The 19,838-nt window shown below is 37.4% G+C and overlaps 1 protein-coding gene across 5 annotated transcripts in view; it reads right to left on the bottom strand.

The window, feature by feature from the left end:
• TRIM37 (tripartite motif containing 37) overlaps nucleotides 1-19,838 on the bottom strand; it is a 147,329-nt gene that overhangs the window by 18,432 nt on the left and 109,059 nt on the right. For 4 of the 5 annotated variants that reach the window (XM_011289105.4, XM_011289104.4, XM_045044727.1 and 1 more), the window contains 3 exons: nucleotides 11,993-12,121; nucleotides 11,447-11,636; nucleotides 9,043-9,182 (listed from right to left, as the gene is read on the bottom strand). In XM_011289105.4, the coding sequence (XP_011287407.1) occupies nucleotides 9,043-9,182; nucleotides 11,447-11,636; nucleotides 11,993-12,121 (459 nt within the window). The remainder of the gene's footprint in view (nucleotides 1-9,042; nucleotides 9,183-11,446; nucleotides 11,637-11,992; nucleotides 12,122-19,838) is intronic. The other variant, XM_003996626.6, reaches the window with a different exon arrangement.

The raw sequence follows: 19,838 nt of genomic DNA, 5'->3' as shown, positions 1-19,838 counted from the left end.
AGCAAATGGAAAATCTTCTGGAGTAAAGGTTCTAAGTAAGATGGAGTAATAAGCACATTCCATTCCATCTTTCCCACTAAATGAAGCTATAAAACCTGGACAGAATCCATGAAGCAGCTTTTAAGGGTACTGAAAAGTAAATAGGAACAGGTATATTGGTGTAGACCAGAATTTGAAGTACCACCAAACTGTCAGATTTAACATTAAAAAATTTTTTTTTAATGTTTATTTATGTTTGAGAGAGAGAGGGAGCGAGGGAGGGGCAGAGAGAGGGAGACACAGAATCTGAAGCAGGCTGTAGGCTCCAAACTGTCAGCACAGAGCTCGATACAGGGCTCGAACTAACAAACCGTGAGATCATGACCTGAGCTAAGTCGGACGCTTAACTGACTGAGCTACCCAGGTGCCCCAAACTGTCAGATTTAAATAAGACCCAGAATCTCATAACATATTAAAAATATCCAGGATACGGGGTGCCTGGGTGACTCAGTCAGTTGAGTGTCTGACTCTTGATTTTGGCTCAGGTCATGATCCCAGAGTCATGGGATGGAGCCCTGTGTTGGGAGCCCAGTGTGGAGCCTGCTTAAGACTCTCTTTCCCTCTCCCTCTGCCCCTCTCTCCCACTTGCTCATGTTTCCTCTCTCTCTCTCTCTCTTTCAAATTAAAAAAGAAAAAAAAGAATCCAGGATACAATCCAAAATGAGTTCAGCATATGAAGACCTAGGAAAAGACAATCAACAAACATCAATGCTGAAATGAATGAGATGCCGGAAGTATCTAACTAACAAAGACTTTAGAGCAGATATAGAAGTGTTTGTGAATACTCTTAAAACATTTAAAAAAAAAAAAAAAAGCTTCTCTGGAGGAAGCTTCCACAATCCAGGTCATAAATTATCACAGGGGGGGATGGATTTTTTTCAGGGGAGGGGTAGATGAGGCAGAAAAAGATTCTTAGAAAGGTGTGTTCTAATTAAAATTTACAAAACAAAAAAGGCAGGCAATCCACCTGAAATGAGTCAAGCGAAATACACAAATAGAAGGACAATACCATGATTTTTTCATAAATTAAAATAAGGACGTGTTTAATATGAGAAAGGAAACTTAAAAAATTACTAAACAGACTTTCCAGAAATGAAAGATATAGTCATTAAAATTAAAACATTAATAGATTTAAGCAAAGTTGGAAAAGAGGTTAGCAAACTTAAAGACAGAACTAAGGAAATTAAACAGAATATTAAAGAAATAGAAAAATGAATATCATTAAAAAGCAGTTAAAATATAAGGGGATAAATGGTAATAGTTCCACTGGTGTCAGACTGCCACAGATAGCAAGAATAACAAAGGACAGACAATGCATTAAGAGAAAATGGCAGAAATTTTTCCAAAATTAATGAAACATTCTAAATTGAATGAAAATAAAAATTCAACATATCAAAATTTGGGAGATGTGGCTATAGCAGTGCTTACAGGGAAATTTATACCATTAAATGCTTACATTAGAGAAGTAAAAGGTCTCAATGATCTAAGCATCTATTTTAAGAAACCAGAAAAAAGAGTAAATAAACTTAAAGCAAATAAAAGAAAGGAAATACAGAACAAAAATAAAATTTGCAGGAAACAACAGAAAAAGAAACCAGTGACACAAGAAGTTAGTTCTTTAAAAACATCAATAAAATTGAAAAGCTTCTAAGGAGACTAAGGAAAAAGAGAACAAAATTACTAATATCAGGAATAAAACAGGGGACATCACAACAGATTCTACAGACATTAAAATAATAACTTTATGCTCATGAAATTAAGAACATAAATGAGATGAAGAAATTCTTTGATAGACACAAACTACCAAAGGTCACTCAGGTAAAAACAGATCACCTGAATAAGTATTTTACCTACTAAAGAAATACAACTTGTAGTTAAAAGAACTTCCAACAAAGAAAACTATAGCCCCAAATGGCTTTACCAGTAAATTCTTCCTCTTCTGTTTCCAAGAAGAGTTTTGTGTAGTACTATTTCTCCCTTAAATATTTAGAAGACATAGGCTGGGTGTATGGACATTTTTGAAATTTCCTTGTTCAGCAAAGAGAACTAAAACTTTCCTGCTATAAAAAGCAAAGTACGATACTTCTTCCTTAGAGACCAAACCAGCTACTTCCATGAAGCACCACCTCCACCTTGTGGCCCTTCACGGAACTGTTGCTGAAAATACTAAAACCCACTATACAAGTGGGTTGAAATTCCAGGCAAAGGCATAAATTTGATCTAGAACTAGTGTTTCTGAATTCCTGACAGATTCACAAACAAGGAAATCATTCTCTGGATTCTCAGGAATTCCCCAAATCTTTCAAACTCTTTATTCATTATATATCTTTAAAAGTTGGGAATTATTTTGGTCCCCAAACTTCCTATTTCTTAGAATACCACTCACTGGATTCCTATGAAGTGTAGTATAAACTTATTATTTATTTATATAGTACCAGACAGGGCCACGAACACATACTTAAGAAAGTTCCCTAGCTTTGTGAATGTAATGAGAAAGCAAAATTGGTCTCCTGACCTCTAGCTTAATAGTTGGCCATACCCAACACTGGGTCAACAGGTCCTGCATAAATCATTGCAATCAGTGAGAGGGAAGGGGGGCACCTGGGTGGCTCAGTCGGTTAAGCATCCGACTTCAGCTTGGGTCATGATCTCATGGTTGGTGGGTTCAGCCCCACGTCAGGCTCTGTGCTGACAGCTCAGAGCCTGGAGCCTGCTTCAGATTCTGTGTCTCCCTCTCTCTCTGCCCCTTCTCCACTCAAGTTCTGTCTCTCTCTCTCTCTCTCTCTCTCAAAACTAAATAAACATTAAAAAAAAATTTTTTTTTTTTTAAATAAGTGAGAGGGAGGGGCACCTGGGTGGATCAGCCAATTAAGCGCCTGACTCTTGGTATCTCATGGTTTGTGGGTTTGAGCCCTGCATCGGGCTCCTTGCTGACAGTGTGGAGCCTGCTTGGGATTCTCTCCCCCCCTCCTCAAAAATAAGTAAGTAAACTTAAGAAAAAAATTTTTTAAATAAGTGAGAGGGAGTGAACATAAGGTCAAACACTTTCATTGTTTTTAAAAATGAAATTAGCTGCTGTCACTCAACAGACCACAAGCTATATGCTGTGCCTTGCCCTGTATATTGCAATGTCTACCCACTGCCTACCTAATTAGTGATATTTTACCAACTCTAAGAAGTCGGAATACTTGACTTTTCTTAATCTTACCAGGTGTTTATAGGTTTTCAGACAACTGGCTTTCATTGATAGTAATTATAAGATACCATTAAATGTAAGATGCCACAGAGATGTTAAATGCGGAAAACAAAACCTGCATCTTACAGTGAAATTTGAAGTAGGATATTTTTATATCACCTACCACATTTTTTGAGCATCCACTATATGCTTAGTACTGTTAGTACTATACTTTTAGTTCTAACTCCCTTATTGATGGGTGCTCAAATTTCAGATGCTTAGGAAATATATTAACCACTTGGTGCAACAGACACTAATGTTTTACCTGCCTCACTCTTTTCTTTTTTCTTAATGTTTATTTTTTGAAAGAGAGTAAGCAAGAGAGGGGCACAGAGGATCCCAAGCAGGCTCCAACGCTGTCAGTGCAGAGCCCAAAACAGACTTGAACCCATGAACCATGAGATCATGACCTGAGCCAATATCAAGAACCGGATGCTTAACCGACTAAGCCACTGGGCACCACTGCCTCACTCCTTTCTAATACAGAACCTCACTGCTGTTTGGTATCTTCCCTCTTCCATATGGCCACATGGAATGGGTCAAGGAGGAGAACCAAATGTTTATAGACTTTGCCAAGTTTCCTTTTTCTGCCAGTGATTAATGAGATATAAGAGGATGTTAAGGTGCTCTGATGGGGAAGATGGGGAAAAAATGAGTTCTTGAGAACACTGAACATCTAAGTTTTCCAACCCTGAAACTGCCCTACCACAGTTATGTGAGACTTCATGTTAATATGAGAGTATACCTTCCTTTTTGTTTAAGCGAATTGAGTTTTTGTTAACTTACATAAAAATCTCTTAACCGATATCCCAAAAGGGATCAGTTATGCTGGAGTATCAAACTGTATTTCTCTCTTAGGTTGCCAGTAAGATTTGTAACAGGCATGTCATGGCTTTTCCCTGGGATGGATATATTGACAGCCTTGACTTAACTGAAAGAGATTAGTGCTACTTCAATAGGAGCTCAATCAGAGCATATTCTCTCCAGTCTTAAACTGCACAAGGAAGACACTGGTCTACCTACAAGAATTCTGCAGGGAGGGTATCAACTGGCAGCAGCATTGACAGGGATATGGGTAGTGTCAACCTTTTCAGTATCAGGCCATTAAAGACAAGATTAATGTAAGGTTGTCCCATATGGTCCCACTTAGAAAAAGCTCTAATGCCTGTGATGTCTAAGAAGACCATCTCATTGATGGGCAAATATATTTAACAGACCTCCTTAGTAGTCCCAAATTCCCAGCCAGTAACACAAACAATGCTTTATTTTAAAGTTTCTTTTTTTTTTAATTTTTTTTTTAATGTTTATTTATTTTTGAGACACAGAGAGATAGAGCATGAATGGGGGAGGGTCAGAGACAGAGGGAGACACAGAATCTGAAGCAGGCTCCAGGCTCTGAGCCGTCAGCACAAAGCCTGATGCGGGGCTTGAACTCATGGACCGTGATATCATGACCTGAGCCAAAGTCAGATGCTTAACCAACTGAGCCACCCAGGCGCCCCTTAAAGTTTCTTTAGGAAGATTTGAGAGACAGAAAGACAGACAGACAGACAGACAGACTGAATGACTTACCCACAGTAATCTGACACAGAAAATTTTCTTAGGTATTCTGCTCAAATAAGAGCCTTGTGTCTCCTAAGCACGGATACAAGACAAACCCATTTGCTGACTTCCTACCAAGGCTTATAAGTATAAAGAATAAAGGTTTCTTGAGAATTGCTTCTGCTGATAGAATATTACCACAGCAGCAAGGCCCCACTCTCCTCCTCTCACAAAGTAGATTCCAAAAGGCTCAGAGCTCCTTTTGTCCACTGTATTCCCTTTTTCCAGCCTCATCCATTAGTTTTCTTCTCACTGCCTATCCTGGAACTCCAGCGGTAAACAAGCTGTTTAGGTCCCAACAAACTGCAAGGATGTACTTCTGTGGCACTGTTGATTGGCATGTTTACAGCAGCTTTTCTTACTCAGTGCTGAGCTCTTTATATCATATCGCTCCTTATATATTACTGGGTCACATGACTACTTTACTCTAAATATCAGAATCTGAAAGACTTGAAAGTGCATGGTAGACCCTAAAGGTGGACAATTAAATGCCTTTCTCTAGTTTATGATAAGCTATCAATAATTATCTTTAAATAAGAAATGAAACTGTTGTCAAAAAGTTTCAGGGTTTTTGGTGCCAAGTAGCTATTTACATAGAAAAATTGCTAAGGTAATGTTAACTTACGAGTTTAAGGCTGAAATTAAGTAAAAGTCATCTTCGCACCTACATTAATTTAACATTGCTTCTTACCAGTTTTCCTGCCCCTAATTCCACATCCATTTCCCCACCCCAAATCCATTCCCCACAATGTGCCTAGAACAGAAATTTTAAAACATAATTTTATTATCTTACTTCTTGCTTAGACCCCAAAGTGCAAATTCCGAATTGTAACTAGGACATACAATGTAATGCTTCAAGTTCTGTCATCTGTCTCCATTCTGGCCCTATCTTTCACTAGTCTTCACCTGACTAAACTTGTACTCATCCCTTAGGATCATCTTTCTGAAGGTGAACTAGGTTACTAAAAAGCACTGGCTCTGGGTTCAAATTCTGGCCCTTCCATTTATTAACTCTGTGACTTTGGGTAAGGTAAGTTACATCTCTATTTCATGGATGCGAGACACACAAAAAAACTTCCATGCTGTTCTGCCATCTTGGCTCCCTTTAGTTACATCTCCAGACTAGAGCTTACTCACCTATAAAATCAAGATAATAAAGTAACTATCATGTAGGCATGCATTGAAAAAACAAGGTAAATCTGGTAGCCTTTAGCAGTCTCTAATAATAATGAGGACTTAGTAAATATTATGTTGTTTTTATTATTACACACCTGTTCTTTGAGTTCCCTATATACTTTTATCACAGCACCCGTCATTCTTTCTTGGCTATTAACTGGTCTGACACCTGACCAGTTTTCAATTGCCCTCCCTGCCCTCCTCCTACCACCACTAACACAACACCCACCAGCATACTTGAGAACTATACCTTGTACCCATAGGAAACCATGATCTACTCTGGCAAGTGATTCTTAGAAAGTGGTCATCCCTAGTTGAGTCGTTCAACTCAACCAGTGGTTCTCAACTGGGGATGATTTTGCCTCCCAGGGGACATTTTTGGTTATTGTAAGTCAGAGGAGGTACTACTGGCACCTAATGGTTAAAAACCAAGGATGCTGCAATGCACAGGGCAACCCTCTACAACACAGAATCATCTGGCCCGAAATGTCGATGGTGACAAGTTAAAGAAATCCTGAACTAAACAGCAGGTTCAGGAAGAATAACTTTTTCACCAGCATCAAATGTATGATAGGCAAATTAGAAATTTCATATGCTGAATGAATAAAAGGGGCCTATAATTCCAGTACATGCTATAAAAATTTAAGTCACTGCAATTTATAAACTATCCATCCATCCATCCATCCATCCATCCATCCATCCATCCATCCATTCATGCACAGTACCTAGCTAATACCTACAGGTCCTTTCTATAAAGATTTTTAATCAAAATATTTATTTCTTAATGTTTTTTTATACTTGATCCAAGCCAAAAGGTCAAGAAATGATTATTATTTCTTAACATTTTAACAATCAATACTTCACTTTAAAAATCCTTTTCAGGTGCCTGGCTGGGGCGCCTGGGTGGTTTAGCCGGCTAAGCATTCAACGTCAGCTCAGGTCATGATCTCACCATTTGTGGGTTCGAGCCCCGCGTCAGGCTCTGTGCTGATAGCTCAGCACCTGGAGCCTGCTTCAGATTCTGTGTCTCCCTCTCTCTCTGCCCCTCTCATGCTCATGCTCTGTCTCTCAAGAATAAATAAACGTTAAAAAAAAATTCTTTTTGGCTGCCTGGGTGTTTTAGTCGGTTAAGCGTCCGACTCGGCTTCAACTCAAGTCATGATCTCGCAGTTTCATGAGTTTGAACCCCACATCGGGCTCTGCGCAGGCAATGCAAAGCTTGCTTGGGATCTGCTCTCTTGCCCTCTCTCTCTGTCCCTCTCCTACTCATGCTGCCTTTGTATCTCTCAAAATAAATAAACAATATAAAAAGAAAAAAATAATAAAAATCCTTTTCATTTAGTCTATTGAAATAATGCTGCTGCCAAAACGCAAATAATGCTGTGCTCCACCAACTAAAAGGGAAAAACCTGAAATGCCACCACTCCTACACCCTCTCACAGGGCAGCCAGAGGTATATGGTGGCACCTGCATGCTACAGCAATTCATCAATCATTGAAATTCAAATAAGTGCAGAGGTGGAAGACTGCAGAGTTTCAGTAAGAAAGGGGGGAAAAAATCAATGTCAAAGTTGACATCCTTTTCTGTTGACATATAAAGGACACAGCAATGGTAAAAACACACAGAACACCTTCTGTTACTCAAAATTACAAAATGTCTTCTATGCTTTTAAATAAAGAATAATGAACCTGGAAGAACATGTAGAAGAATACTAGTAATGTAACTGAGAATGAATTGGCAGAGTTGAAATCAGTTACCATAATGGAATTTTTTTTTTTAAGATTTTTAATTTTTATTTACTTATTTTGAGAGAGGAGGGAGGGAGGGAGGGAGGGAGGGAGGGAGAGGGAGAGAGAGAGAGAGAGAGAGAGAGAGAGAGAGAGAGAGAGATTGATTTGATTGATTGAGGCCAATGTGGGGCTCAATCCCACAACCCTGGGATCATGACCTAAGCCAAAACCAAGAGTCAAAGGCTCAATCAACTGAGCCACTCAAAAGCCCCAAAGGAGTTTTTAAATGGTTAAAGTTTGGAATACAAACATTTAATCAAGACTGCCTTTTATTATTTTTTAAGTTTATTTTATTTTACTTTTTATGAGAGAGTGAGCAAGTGGGGGAGAGGGAGAAAGGATCTTAAGCAGGCTCCACACTCAGCACAGAGCCCAACACAGGGCTTGATCCTATGAACTGTGAAGGTCATGACTTGAGCCGAGATCAAGAGTCATGCACTTAACCAACTGAGCCACCCAGGTACCCCTTCTTTTTTTAAGACTGTCTTTAAAAGACAAAGTACTGGGGCGCCTGGGTGGCTCAGTCAGTTGAGTATCCAACTCTTGATTTCAGCTCTAGTCATGATCCCAGGGTCATGGGATTGAGTGTCACACCAGGCTCTGTGCTAAGCGTGGAGCCTGCCTGAGATCCTCTCTTCCTCTACCTTTGCCCCCCTCTCTCGCTTAGATGCTTTCTCTCTCTCTCTCAAAAAACAAAAGGAAGGAAGGAAGGAAGGAAGGAAGGAAGGAAGGAAGGAAGGAAGGAAGGAAGGAAGGACGGACCTGACAAAGTACTTAACAATTAACATTATAATTATATTATATATAATAATCTGTAATTTTGTGCATGCCTTCCCCTAAGCCTGTGAACATATCTAATCTCTTCTTTGCATATCTAGAAAACTCAATTCCTATCATATAGATGGCTTAACACATTAATTGAATGAGATGTGAATGAGTAGATGAACTGTCTATAGATTCCCCTCACCCTCCTGCAAATGTCCCATCTAAGTAAGATGTGTCCTTTTATGTACCCAATTATCCATTTTGCCTTCCTGTGTGCTCGATGTCCTAGTAAATTCAGTGGCACAATAAATGCTGTATTCAGATCAACCATGTTGGATAGCAATGTCTCAATAACTTAACTACCCCCCAACACCAACACCAAAAAAAGATCATTATTCTCACCTTCCACCTAATTATGACTTTATCATTCCATACCTTCCTCAGGTGCAGCTGAAGCTCCTTCAGGTAGGACAGGCTGTAATTCCCCAGTTTCAGAATTATTTTCCAAATCAGTCATCTGCATTCCTTCCAGACGACCACCTTTAGCAGTAGCCCTCAAAGAGGGAGAAAACAACCTGATATTTTTGTGTAACTAGTCAGCGATACAATAATCTACATTTTCTTCTTGTCCTGAAACTGAGCATGAAACTAAGTAGGGTATATGGCACTAGTGCTTATTTTTTAAAAAATCCAATAGAAGATTCACAATAAAAGATTAGAAAATGATGGACTGTATCAATGTCATATCCTGGTTGTGATATTGTATCAGTTTTGCAAAATGTTATCATTAGAGGGAAGTACGTAAGGTGTATATAGGATCTCTCTGTTTTATTTCTTAGAACTGCATGTGAACATATAATTATCTCAATAATAATTCTGATTAAAAGATAAAAACAGAAGTCCTAAATAATAAGTTCTTACTAATATAGAAAGACTTTTGAGATATATTACTGAGAAAATAAGGTGTGCTTTATGTACTAAAAAAGCTATATAGTCACAGTTGCTTAAATATGCATAAGAACTGAAAAAACACAGCATATATAAAAAATTAAAAACAGCAGGGAAGTGTGTGGGCAGGGGGTTGGAAAACTAAGCAGATGGGAGACAAAGATGGGGAAATTTTCACTTAATATTCTTTTCTTACTTCCATTTTTAACCACTTATTATTAGTATTTAAAGTTTTTGCTTACAAACTACTATAAATTAGGGAAGGGAAAAAAAAGACACAAACTAGAAAACATCACATAAGCCAGGCTAGTGATACAATTAACTGTAAAGTGAGGGTTAAAGCTAAGGGCTGCAGATATTTATAAAGGATTTACTGTCTAGAAAAAAGTCTACGTTCATAAATATTTAATTGTTATGACTAAAGGCAGATATAAATATCTCCATAACAAACAAAATATAAAAGCTGGTTGTAGCTGCAACGTGAATATGGAATACGTATAAAATCAGGCTAGGTAATGGGGAGGACAAGATAACATCTAATAATTATAACACCTTTCCACTGCTTAAACTGGAGCTAAATCAGAAAACTAAATCACACCAACTGTTCTTTACATTTGGTAATTATCCAGACCTTAAAACTATATAAAATTAAGTAAATTTAAGGGATGTTATTCTCTCTCTAATTCAAAATCATTTTCAAAGTCTCCAAGGTAGAACTATTCCATTGTTTAAATTTAGAAATATAGGGGCGCCTGGGTGGCGCAGTCGGTTAAGCGTCCGACTTCAGCCAGGTCACGATCTCGCGGTCCGTGAGTTCGAGCCCCGCGTCGGGCTCTGGGCTGATGGCTCGGAGCCTGGAGCCTGTTTCCGATTCTGTGTCTCCCTCTCTCTCTGCCCCTCCCCCGTTCATGCTCTGTCTCCCTCTGTCCCAAAAATAAACAAACGTTGAAAAAAAAATTTTTTTTAAATAAATTTAGAAATATATTTAATATCCATAAAATAGATCAGCAGATGGGTACTAAGGGCTCATCTAGCACGTTCACAGACAATATATCCCATAATCACTTAGTCTTTTTAATTGGTAAAAGTTTAATTGACGTGGCTGGGATGTGAGTTTTTGTTTCCCGGGTGAGAGATAAAGGTGATGACTACCAGATAGTATATCCTTTTGAGAAATTCCAACTATGAGTTTTGCAGACATTTTCATAAGAGAAGAGAAAAAAAGTGAAAGTACAAAAGCAGTGTTAAAAACAAAAACGCTAGAATTGCTTTGTTCTGTACAAAACATGCATAGAAGATCTAGGACATAATGCAGCCTAGCACAAGTGTCTTAAAAAATGTGGAGCAGGGGCGCCTGGATGGCTCAGTCGATTAAGCGACCGACTTTGGCCCAGGTTATGATCTCACAGTTTGTGAGTTCGAGCCCCGCTTCGGATTCTGTGTCTCCCCCTCTCTCTGCCCCTCCCCTGCTCATGCTCTGTGTCTCTCTGTCTGTCAATAATAAATAAAGGTTAAAAAAAAATTTTTTTTAATTAAAAAAAATGTGGAGCAGATAGAAAAAATAAAAAAATAAAGTAAAATAAATTTTTAAACAGCTGACACACACAACAAAAACTCACAAGGCAGAATTCACACAAGGTTACACAATATTATTCTCTTAACTTCAGTGATTTCTAACATAACAGAACTTCTAATAACATCTCATTTCATTCCACTAAGAAAAGAAAGTAGGGTCTCTGGTACTTTAGATTTTAATACAACAAATAAACTTTATATCTGCTAAAAAATTAATGAAGTAGAAATTTATTTTATTCATTATGATATAGACTTAAGAAGTGCTATTGAATAAAGCTATTGGCAATTATTCCACTACATAAACAAAAGAACTTACCCCAAGGTGACCATTTTCCTCCTTTTCTCAACAGCAGGTAAACCATTGAAAACTGCAACCACAACAGCATCTGAATCCAAAGCTTGACACTGCCGGTCTTCGGATTTGGGCAGAATATCACCGATACTGCCATGTGTTAAGGCTCGGGGAGAACTATGCCTGCTCCCAGACTGAGAGCTTCCTGGGGAACCTACAGAAAAGAAATGGGATACTCTGAAAGAAGGCAAACAAAAGTTCTCTAGTTTCCACTTTAGAATGTCTCACTACATACACATTTTTAAACTGCCGGAAGACTCAAAGCCAATTTAAAGACATATCCCAGGTTTTTTTTTGATGCCAGGTATTTAAAATTAAGGAGTCCAGAATATGAGTCTAATGATTGCATTTTATTACTGACAGGTCTGTTTTTGGGAGATCAAGAACTTTCAAATCAAGTTTCAGCACTGCTGGTGCCTTTAAACATCTAAATCTACCTATACCATAACATCAATTTCAAATAACAAACATCTACACATTGAAATTACATTCTGAACTCTCCAAATTTACCTTCAGACAGAGTTTGACAGTCTCCCTTTGAACGGCTATTTTCCCCAGAGTCTATTGCTCTTCGAAGTGACAGACTACCTGCTATACTGGACCGAGCTGGCTTGGGTGAATTACTCTTCTTATTTGTGGCTGCAAAGACATTTAAAAATATCTTTGAATAAGGTAAAATAGCATAAGACTCACTATGCAGGGACTTAGGGGAAGACTAATCTTATGGAAGGTATTCTATCTACTGTGTCCAAAAAACCCAGGACACTGGGGTCCCAAATGGTTTATTTGGGGTTATACACAAAACGCATTCCTATTTTGCTACTCATGAAGCAAGACCAGAAAAATATCAGTAAACTCCAAAAGAAAAATCCTACCAGATATGAACTCCAATCTCAATGCCAAAGTATTAACAACAAAAAGATAACCCTCCAAACACTTGAAAATTGTAAATTATTGGATTAAAAAGAAAATCAATGAATTAAAAATGAACCACAAATATTTCAAGATGTTTGTGGCTAAGACAATAATTGGGGAAAATGTATATAGCCTTATTATGAATTAGGAAAAAATGAAACTAAGTGACCTAATATGCACTCAAAAAACTAGAAGAAGAATAAAAATAAAGAGTAAGAAGAAGACATGCATTTAAAGGTAATAAACGAGATCAGCAAGGTAGCAGAATGTAAGACCAAAAACAAGGTAGCAGAATCTAAGACCAAAAACTGATTGTCTTTTTATAGATCAGCAAAGAACCACCCAAGAATGAAATTAAGTAAACAATTTTATTTACAATAGCATCAAACAGAATAAAATACTTAGGAAAAAAATTTAATAAACATTAAGACTCGTACACTAGAAACTATCAAACACTGTTAAGAGACAAAAAAGATGGAAAAATTTGCATCTTACTTAATCAGGGGCACCTGGGTGGTTCAGTTGGTTAAGCATCTGACTCTTGATTTGGGTTCAGGTCATATCTCGCGGTTTGTGGGACTGAGCCCTATGTCAGGCTCTGTGCTGATGGTGCAGAGCCTGCTTCAGATTCTCTTTCTCCCTCTCTCTTTGCCCCTCCCCTGCTTGCACTCTCTCTCTCTCAAAATAAATAAAGGAAGAAAATTTTAAAAAAATAAATAAAGATGGTGGGAATGCAAGCTGGTGTAGCCACTCTGGAAAACAGTATGAAGGTTCCTCAAAAAACTAAAAATAGAACTACCCTACGACCCAGCAATCGCACTACTAGGCATTTATCCACAGGATACAGGTGTGCTGTTTCGAAGGGACACATGCACCCCCATGTTTATAGCAGCACTATCAACAATAGCCAAAGTATGGTAAGAGCCCAAATGTCCATCGATGGATGAATAAAGAAAATATGGTGTGTATATATATATAATGGAGTATTATTCAGCAATCAAAAAGAATGAAATCTTGCTATTTGCAACTACGTGGATGGAACTGGAGGGTATTATGCTAAGTGAAATTAGTCAGAGAAAGACAAAAATCATATGACGTCATTCATATGAGGACTTTAAGAGACAAAACAGATGAACATAAGGGAAGGGAAACAAAACTAATATAAAAACAGGGAGGGGGACAAAACAGAAGAGACTCATAAATATGGAGAACAAACTGAGGGTTACTGGAGGGATTGTGGGAGGGGGATGGGCTAAATGGATAAGGGGCACTAAGAAATCTACTCCTGAAATCATTGTTGCACTATATGCTAACTAATTTGGAGATAAAATTTAAAAAAGAAAAAAAAATTTTTAAAAAAAGAAAAAAAGATGGGAAAAATATTGTGTTCATTGATGGGAACACTTAATATTGTTAACACAGCAACACTTCCAAAATTGATCTACAAATTTAACACAATCCCTATAAAAATTCCAATGGTCTTTTTTCTTCTCCTTCTCCTTTGGGGTTATACAATTTAAATTCAATTTAGTTGTTTTTTCAATTTAAATTCAAGTTAGTTAACACAGAGTGCAGTCTTGGCTTCAGGAGTAGAACCCAGTGATTCATCTCTTACATATAACATCCAGTGCTCATCCCAAAAAGCACCCTCTTTAATACCTATCACCAGTCTTTCTTTCTCATTGCACAAATTGGTGTGCTGATTCTAAATTCATATGAAAAAATCCAGAATACCCAAAAACATCTTGAATGGAGTATTCACACTTCTGATTTCAAAACTTGCTGTAAAATTACATTAACCCAAACTGTATGGTATACTGGTGTAAAGACAGAAATATAGATCATTGGAACAGAATTGAGAGTCCAGAAATAAACCCTTATATTTATAGTCAATTAATTTTTGACAATACACTGGACAAAGGCAAAGAAAGAAAGAAAGAAAGAAAGAAAGAAAGAAAGAAAGAAAGAAAGAAAGAAAGAAAGAAAGAAAGAAAGAAAGAAAGAAAAAGAAAGGAAAGAAAAGAAAAGAAAGAAAGAAAAACATGGACAATAACAACAGTTGGCAAGGATGGAGAAATTGGAACCTTCAACTGGGTTCCAATTAGAAACTGAATGGGAATTTAAAATGGTGCAGCTGCTTTGGAAACAGTTATGGTAATGCCTCAAAAAGTTCCCGTATAACCCAATTCTACTCCTAAGCATATATGCAAGATAAATAAAAATACATATGCCCACACAAAAACATGTTCATGAAGGTTCATAGGACTATTATTCATAAGAACCAAAAAGTGGAAAAACATTACATGATGCCTATCAACTGATAAGTAGGTAAACAAAACAGTATACATACAATGAAGTTGTGATTCAGCAATAAAAAGGAATGAAATAATACATGCTACAACACTGATGACCCTTGAAAATGTTATGCTAAGTGAAAGAAGCCAGACACAAAAGGCCTCATATTATATGATTCTATTTACGTGAAACTCCAGAAGAAGAAAAACCATGCAGAGAAAATATACTAGAGGTTACCAGGGTTCAGTGAGAGGGAAAAATAAAGTGTTTACGGGAATGGAGTTTTTGGGGAGAAAGGTGATGAAATGTTCTAGACAGTGTTCTAGACAATGGTGATCATCACACAACCTTGTGTCTATATTAAAAACTGTTGAATTGTACACTTGAAGAAGAAGATGTGAGAAAATATTAAGACAAATTTTTCCTCTACAATGTATATATAAACTATAATACGATCCTTAACCAATAATGCATTATATTAATGCATTAATAGAAACAAAGGTAGAATTTAATGTAATAAAAAGGCAGAAGATAACAGATGAAATCAATCTAAGAATTAGGCCTTTTTTTTTTTTTTAAATAAGAGACTGTGCCAGTGCGGGAGGGGCAGAGAGAGGGATTTTTTTTTTTTTTAATTTACATCCAAATTAGTCAGCATATAATGCAATAATGATTTCAAGAGTAGGACCCAGTGATTCATCCTCTACATAAAACACCCAGTGCTCATCCCAGCGGGTGTCTTCCTTAATGTCCCTTGCCCATTTAGCCCATCCCTCCCCACCCAAAACCCCTCCAGCAACCCTGTTTGTTCTCTGTATTTAAGAGTCTCTTGTGTTTTGTCCCCCTCCCTGTTTTTATATTATTTTTGCTTCCCTTCCCTTATGTTCATCTGTTTTGTATCTTAAATTCCACACGAGAGAAGTCCTATATTTGTCTTTCTTTAATTTTGCTTAACATAATACACTCTATTTCCATCCATGTTGTTGCAAATGGCAGGATTTCATTCTTCTTGACTGCCAAATAATACTCCATCGTGTGTGTGTGTGTGCGCGCGCGCGTGTGTGTGTGTGTGTGTGTATACACACACCATATCTTCTTTATCCATTCATCCATTGGTGGACATTTGGGTTCTTTCTATACTTTGGCTATTGTCACCAGTGCTGCTATAAACATTGGGGTGCATGTGCCCCTTCAAAACAGCACACCTGTATCCCCTGGATAAATACCTAGTAGTGCAATTGCTGGGGTGTAGGGCAGTTCTAGTTTTAATTTTTTTGAGGAACCTCCATACTGTTTTCCAGAGTGGCTGCACCAGTTTGCATTCCCACCAGCAGTTCAAAAGGGTGCCTCTTTCTCCACATCCTCACCAACATCTGTTATTGCCCAAGTTGTTAATTTTGGCCATTCTGACAGGTGTGAAGTGGTATCTAATTGTGGTTTTGATTTGTATTTCCCTGATGGTGAGTGGTGCTGTGAGCATCTTTTCATGTGTCTGTTAGCCATCTTGGTGTTTTCTTTGGAAAAGTTTCTATTCATGTCTTTTGCCCATTTCTTCATTGGATTTTTTTTTGGGGTGTTGAGTTTGGTAAGTTCTTTATAGATTTTTGGATACTAATCCTTTATCTGATATGTCATATGCAAACATCTTCTCCTATTCTGTCAGCTGCCTTTTAGTTTTGCTGACTGTTTCCTTTGCTGTGCAGAAGCTTTTTATCTTGATGAGGTGGTCCCAGTAGTTCATTTTTGTATTTGTTTCCCTTGCCTCCAGAGACATTTTGAGTAAGAAGTTGCTTATTGCCTGTCTTCTCCTCCAGGATTTTGATGGCTTTCTGTCTAGCGTTTAAGTCTTTCATCCATTTTGAGTTTATTTTTGTGTGTGGTGTAAGAAAGTGGCCCAGGGTCATTTTTCTGCATGTCGTTGCCCAGTTTTCCCAACACCATTTGCTGAAGAGATTGTCTTTATTCCATTGGATATTCTTTCCTGCTTTGTCAAAGATTAGCTGGCCATACATTTGGGAGTCCATTTCTGGATTCCTTAGTCTGTTCCACTGATCTATGTGTCTGTTTTTGTGCCAGTACCATACGGTCTTGATGATTACAGCTTTTTAATACATCTTGAAGTCTGGAATTATGATGCCTCCAGCTTTGGTTTTCTTTTTCAGGATTGCTTTGGCTATTTGGAGTCTTTTCTGGTTCCATACAAATTTTACGATTGTTTGTTCTAGCTCTGTGAAGCATGTTGTTATTTTGATAAGGATTGCATTAAACATGTAGATTGCTTTGTGTAGTATTGACATCTTGACAACATTTATATTCTAATCCATGAGCAGGGAATATTTTTCAATATTTTATGTGTCATCTTCAATTTCTCTCTTAGGTTTTTTATGTTTTTTTAGTGTATAGATTTTTCACCTCTTTGGTTAGGTTTATTCCTAGGTATTTTATGGGTTTTGGTGCAATTGTAAATGGGATCAATCCTTTGATTTCTCTTTCTGCTGCTTCTCCATATTGGTGATTATAAATTCAACTGATTTCTGTGCGCTGATTTTATATCCTGCGACTTTGCTAAATTCATGGATCAGTTCTAGCAGTTTTTTGGTGGAATCTTTTGAATTTTCCATATAATGTCTGTGAAGAGTGAAAGTTTGACTTCCTCCTTGCTGATTTATATGCCTTTTATTTCTTTGTGTGGTCAGACTGCTGGAGCTAGGACTTCCAATACTGTGCTGAATAGTAGTGGTGAGAGTGGACATCCTTGTCGTGTTCCTGGCCATAGGGGGAAAGTCTCAGTTTTTCCCCATTGAGGATGATATTAGCAGTGGGTGTTTCATATATGGCTTTTATGATCTTGAAGTATGACCGTTTTATCTGTACTTTCTTGGAGGTTTTTATCAAGAAAGGATACTGTATTTTGTCAAATGCCTTCTCTGCATCTATTGAGAGGATCATGTGGTTCTTATTCTTTTATTTATGTAATGTATCACATTGATTGTTTTGCGGATACTGAACCAGCCCTACACCCCAGGTATAAATCCCACTTGATTGTGGTGAATAATTCTTTTAATGTACAGTTGGATCCGGTTGGCTAGTATCTTGTTGAGGATTTTGCATCCATGTTCATCAGAGAAATTGGGTCTGTAGTTCTTCTGTAGTTCTTTTTAGTGGGGTCTGGTTTTGGAATCAACATAATGTTGGCCTTATAGAATGAGTTTGCAAGTTTTCCTCCCATTTCTATTTTTTGGAACAGCTTCAAAAGGATAGGTATAACTCTTCTTTAAATATTTGGTAGAATTCCTCTGGAAAGCCATCCGGCCCTGGACTCTTATTTTCTGGAAGAGTTTTGATTACTAATTCAATTTCTTTACTGGTTATGGGTCTGTTCAAATTTTCTATTTCTTCCTGTTTCAGTTTTGGTACTTCATATGTTTCTAGGAATTTGTCCATTTCATCCAGACTGCCTAATTTATTGGCATGTAATTTTTCATTATATTCTTATTGTTTGTATTTCTGCAGTGCTGGCTGTGATCTCTCCTCTTTCATTCTTGATTTTATTTATTTGGGTCCTTTCCCTTTTCTTTTTGATCAAACTGGCTAAGGGTTTATCAATTTTGTTAATTCTTTCAAAGAATCAGCTCCTGGTTTCATTGATCTGGTTTTTTGTTTGTTTTTAATTTCAAAAGCATTGATTTCTGCTGTAATCTGTATTATTTCCTGTCTTCTGCTGTTTTAGGGTTTTACTTGCTATTCTTTTTGCAGTTCTTTAAGGTGTTAGGTTAGGTTATATATCTGAGACCTTTCTCCCTTCTTTAGGAAGGCCTGGATTGCTATATACTTCCCTCTTATGACTACCTTTGTTGCATCCCAGAGGTTTTGGGCTATGGTGTTATCATTTTCATTGGCTTCCATGTACTTTTTAATCTCCTCTTTAGCTTCTTGGTTAACCCATTCATTCTTTAGTAGGAGGTTCGTTAATCTCCAAGTATTGTCTTTCCAATTTTTTTCTTATAGCTGATTTTGAGTTTCACAGTGTTGTGATCTGAACAGTATGATCTTGATTTTTTTGTACTTACTGAGGGCTGATTTGTGTCCCAATATGCGATCTATTCTGGAGAATGTTCCATGTGCACTTGAGAAGAATGTGTATTCTGCTGCTTTAGAATGAAATATTCCGAACATATCTGTTAAGTCCATCCAGTCCAGTGTGTCACTCAAAACCATTGTTTCCTTGTTGATTTTCTGCTTAGATGATCTGTCTGCTGCTGTAAGTGGGGTGTTGAAGTCCTCTACTATTATGGTATTATTATCAATGAGTTTCTTTATGTTTGTGATTAATTGATTTATATATTTGGGTGCTCCCACCTTGGAGGCATAAATGTTTAAAACTGTTAGATCTTCTTAGTGTATAGACCCCTTAATTATGATATAATGCCCTTCTTTATCTCTTGTCACAGTCTTAATTTTAAAATCTAGATCATCTGATACAAGTATGGCTACTCCAGCTTTCTTTTGACGACCATTAGCATGATAGATGGTTCTCTGTCCCCTTACTTTCAATCTGAAGATGTCTTTAGGTCTAAAATGGGTCTCTTGTAAACAGCATACAGGTGGATCTTGTCTTCTTATCCATTCTGACACCCTATGTCTTTTGATTGGAACGTTTAGTCCATTGACATTTAGAGTGAGTACTGAAAGATACAAATTTATTGCCATTGTGTTGCCTGTAGAGTTGGGAGTTTTTGGTGTGTTCTCTGGTACTTTCTAGTCTTTGTTGCTTTTGGTCTTTTTTGTTTTGTTTTGTCTTTTCTGAGAGGGAGAGAGAATCTTAAGCGGGCTCCACTCCCAGTGTGGAGCCCAAAGCAGGGCTCAGTGCTCAAACTCACAACCGTGAGATCATGTCCTGAGCCAAGATCAAGAGTCAGATGCTTAACTGACTAAACCACACAGGAACCCCAGAACTAGGGCTTTGAAGAGACAAATAAAATGGACAAATCTCTAGCAAGTCAAATCAAAGGACAAAACAAGGAAACACATATAAGTGAAAAAGTTAACACCCTGTATTCAGAGGACTCTTTACAATTTAAGAGATCAGAATAAGTGAAATATACCAACAAATTTAAGTATTTAATAAAATGAGTAATTTTCTAGG

This window comes from Felis catus, chromosome E1, assembly GCF_018350175.1.
Source record: "Felis catus isolate Fca126 chromosome E1, F.catus_Fca126_mat1.0, whole genome shotgun sequence".
Lineage (NCBI taxonomy): Eukaryota > Metazoa > Chordata > Mammalia > Carnivora > Felidae > Felis > Felis catus.
The sequence above is the reverse complement of the archived record's forward strand: the minus strand, read 5'-3'. Positions and strand labels throughout refer to the sequence as shown.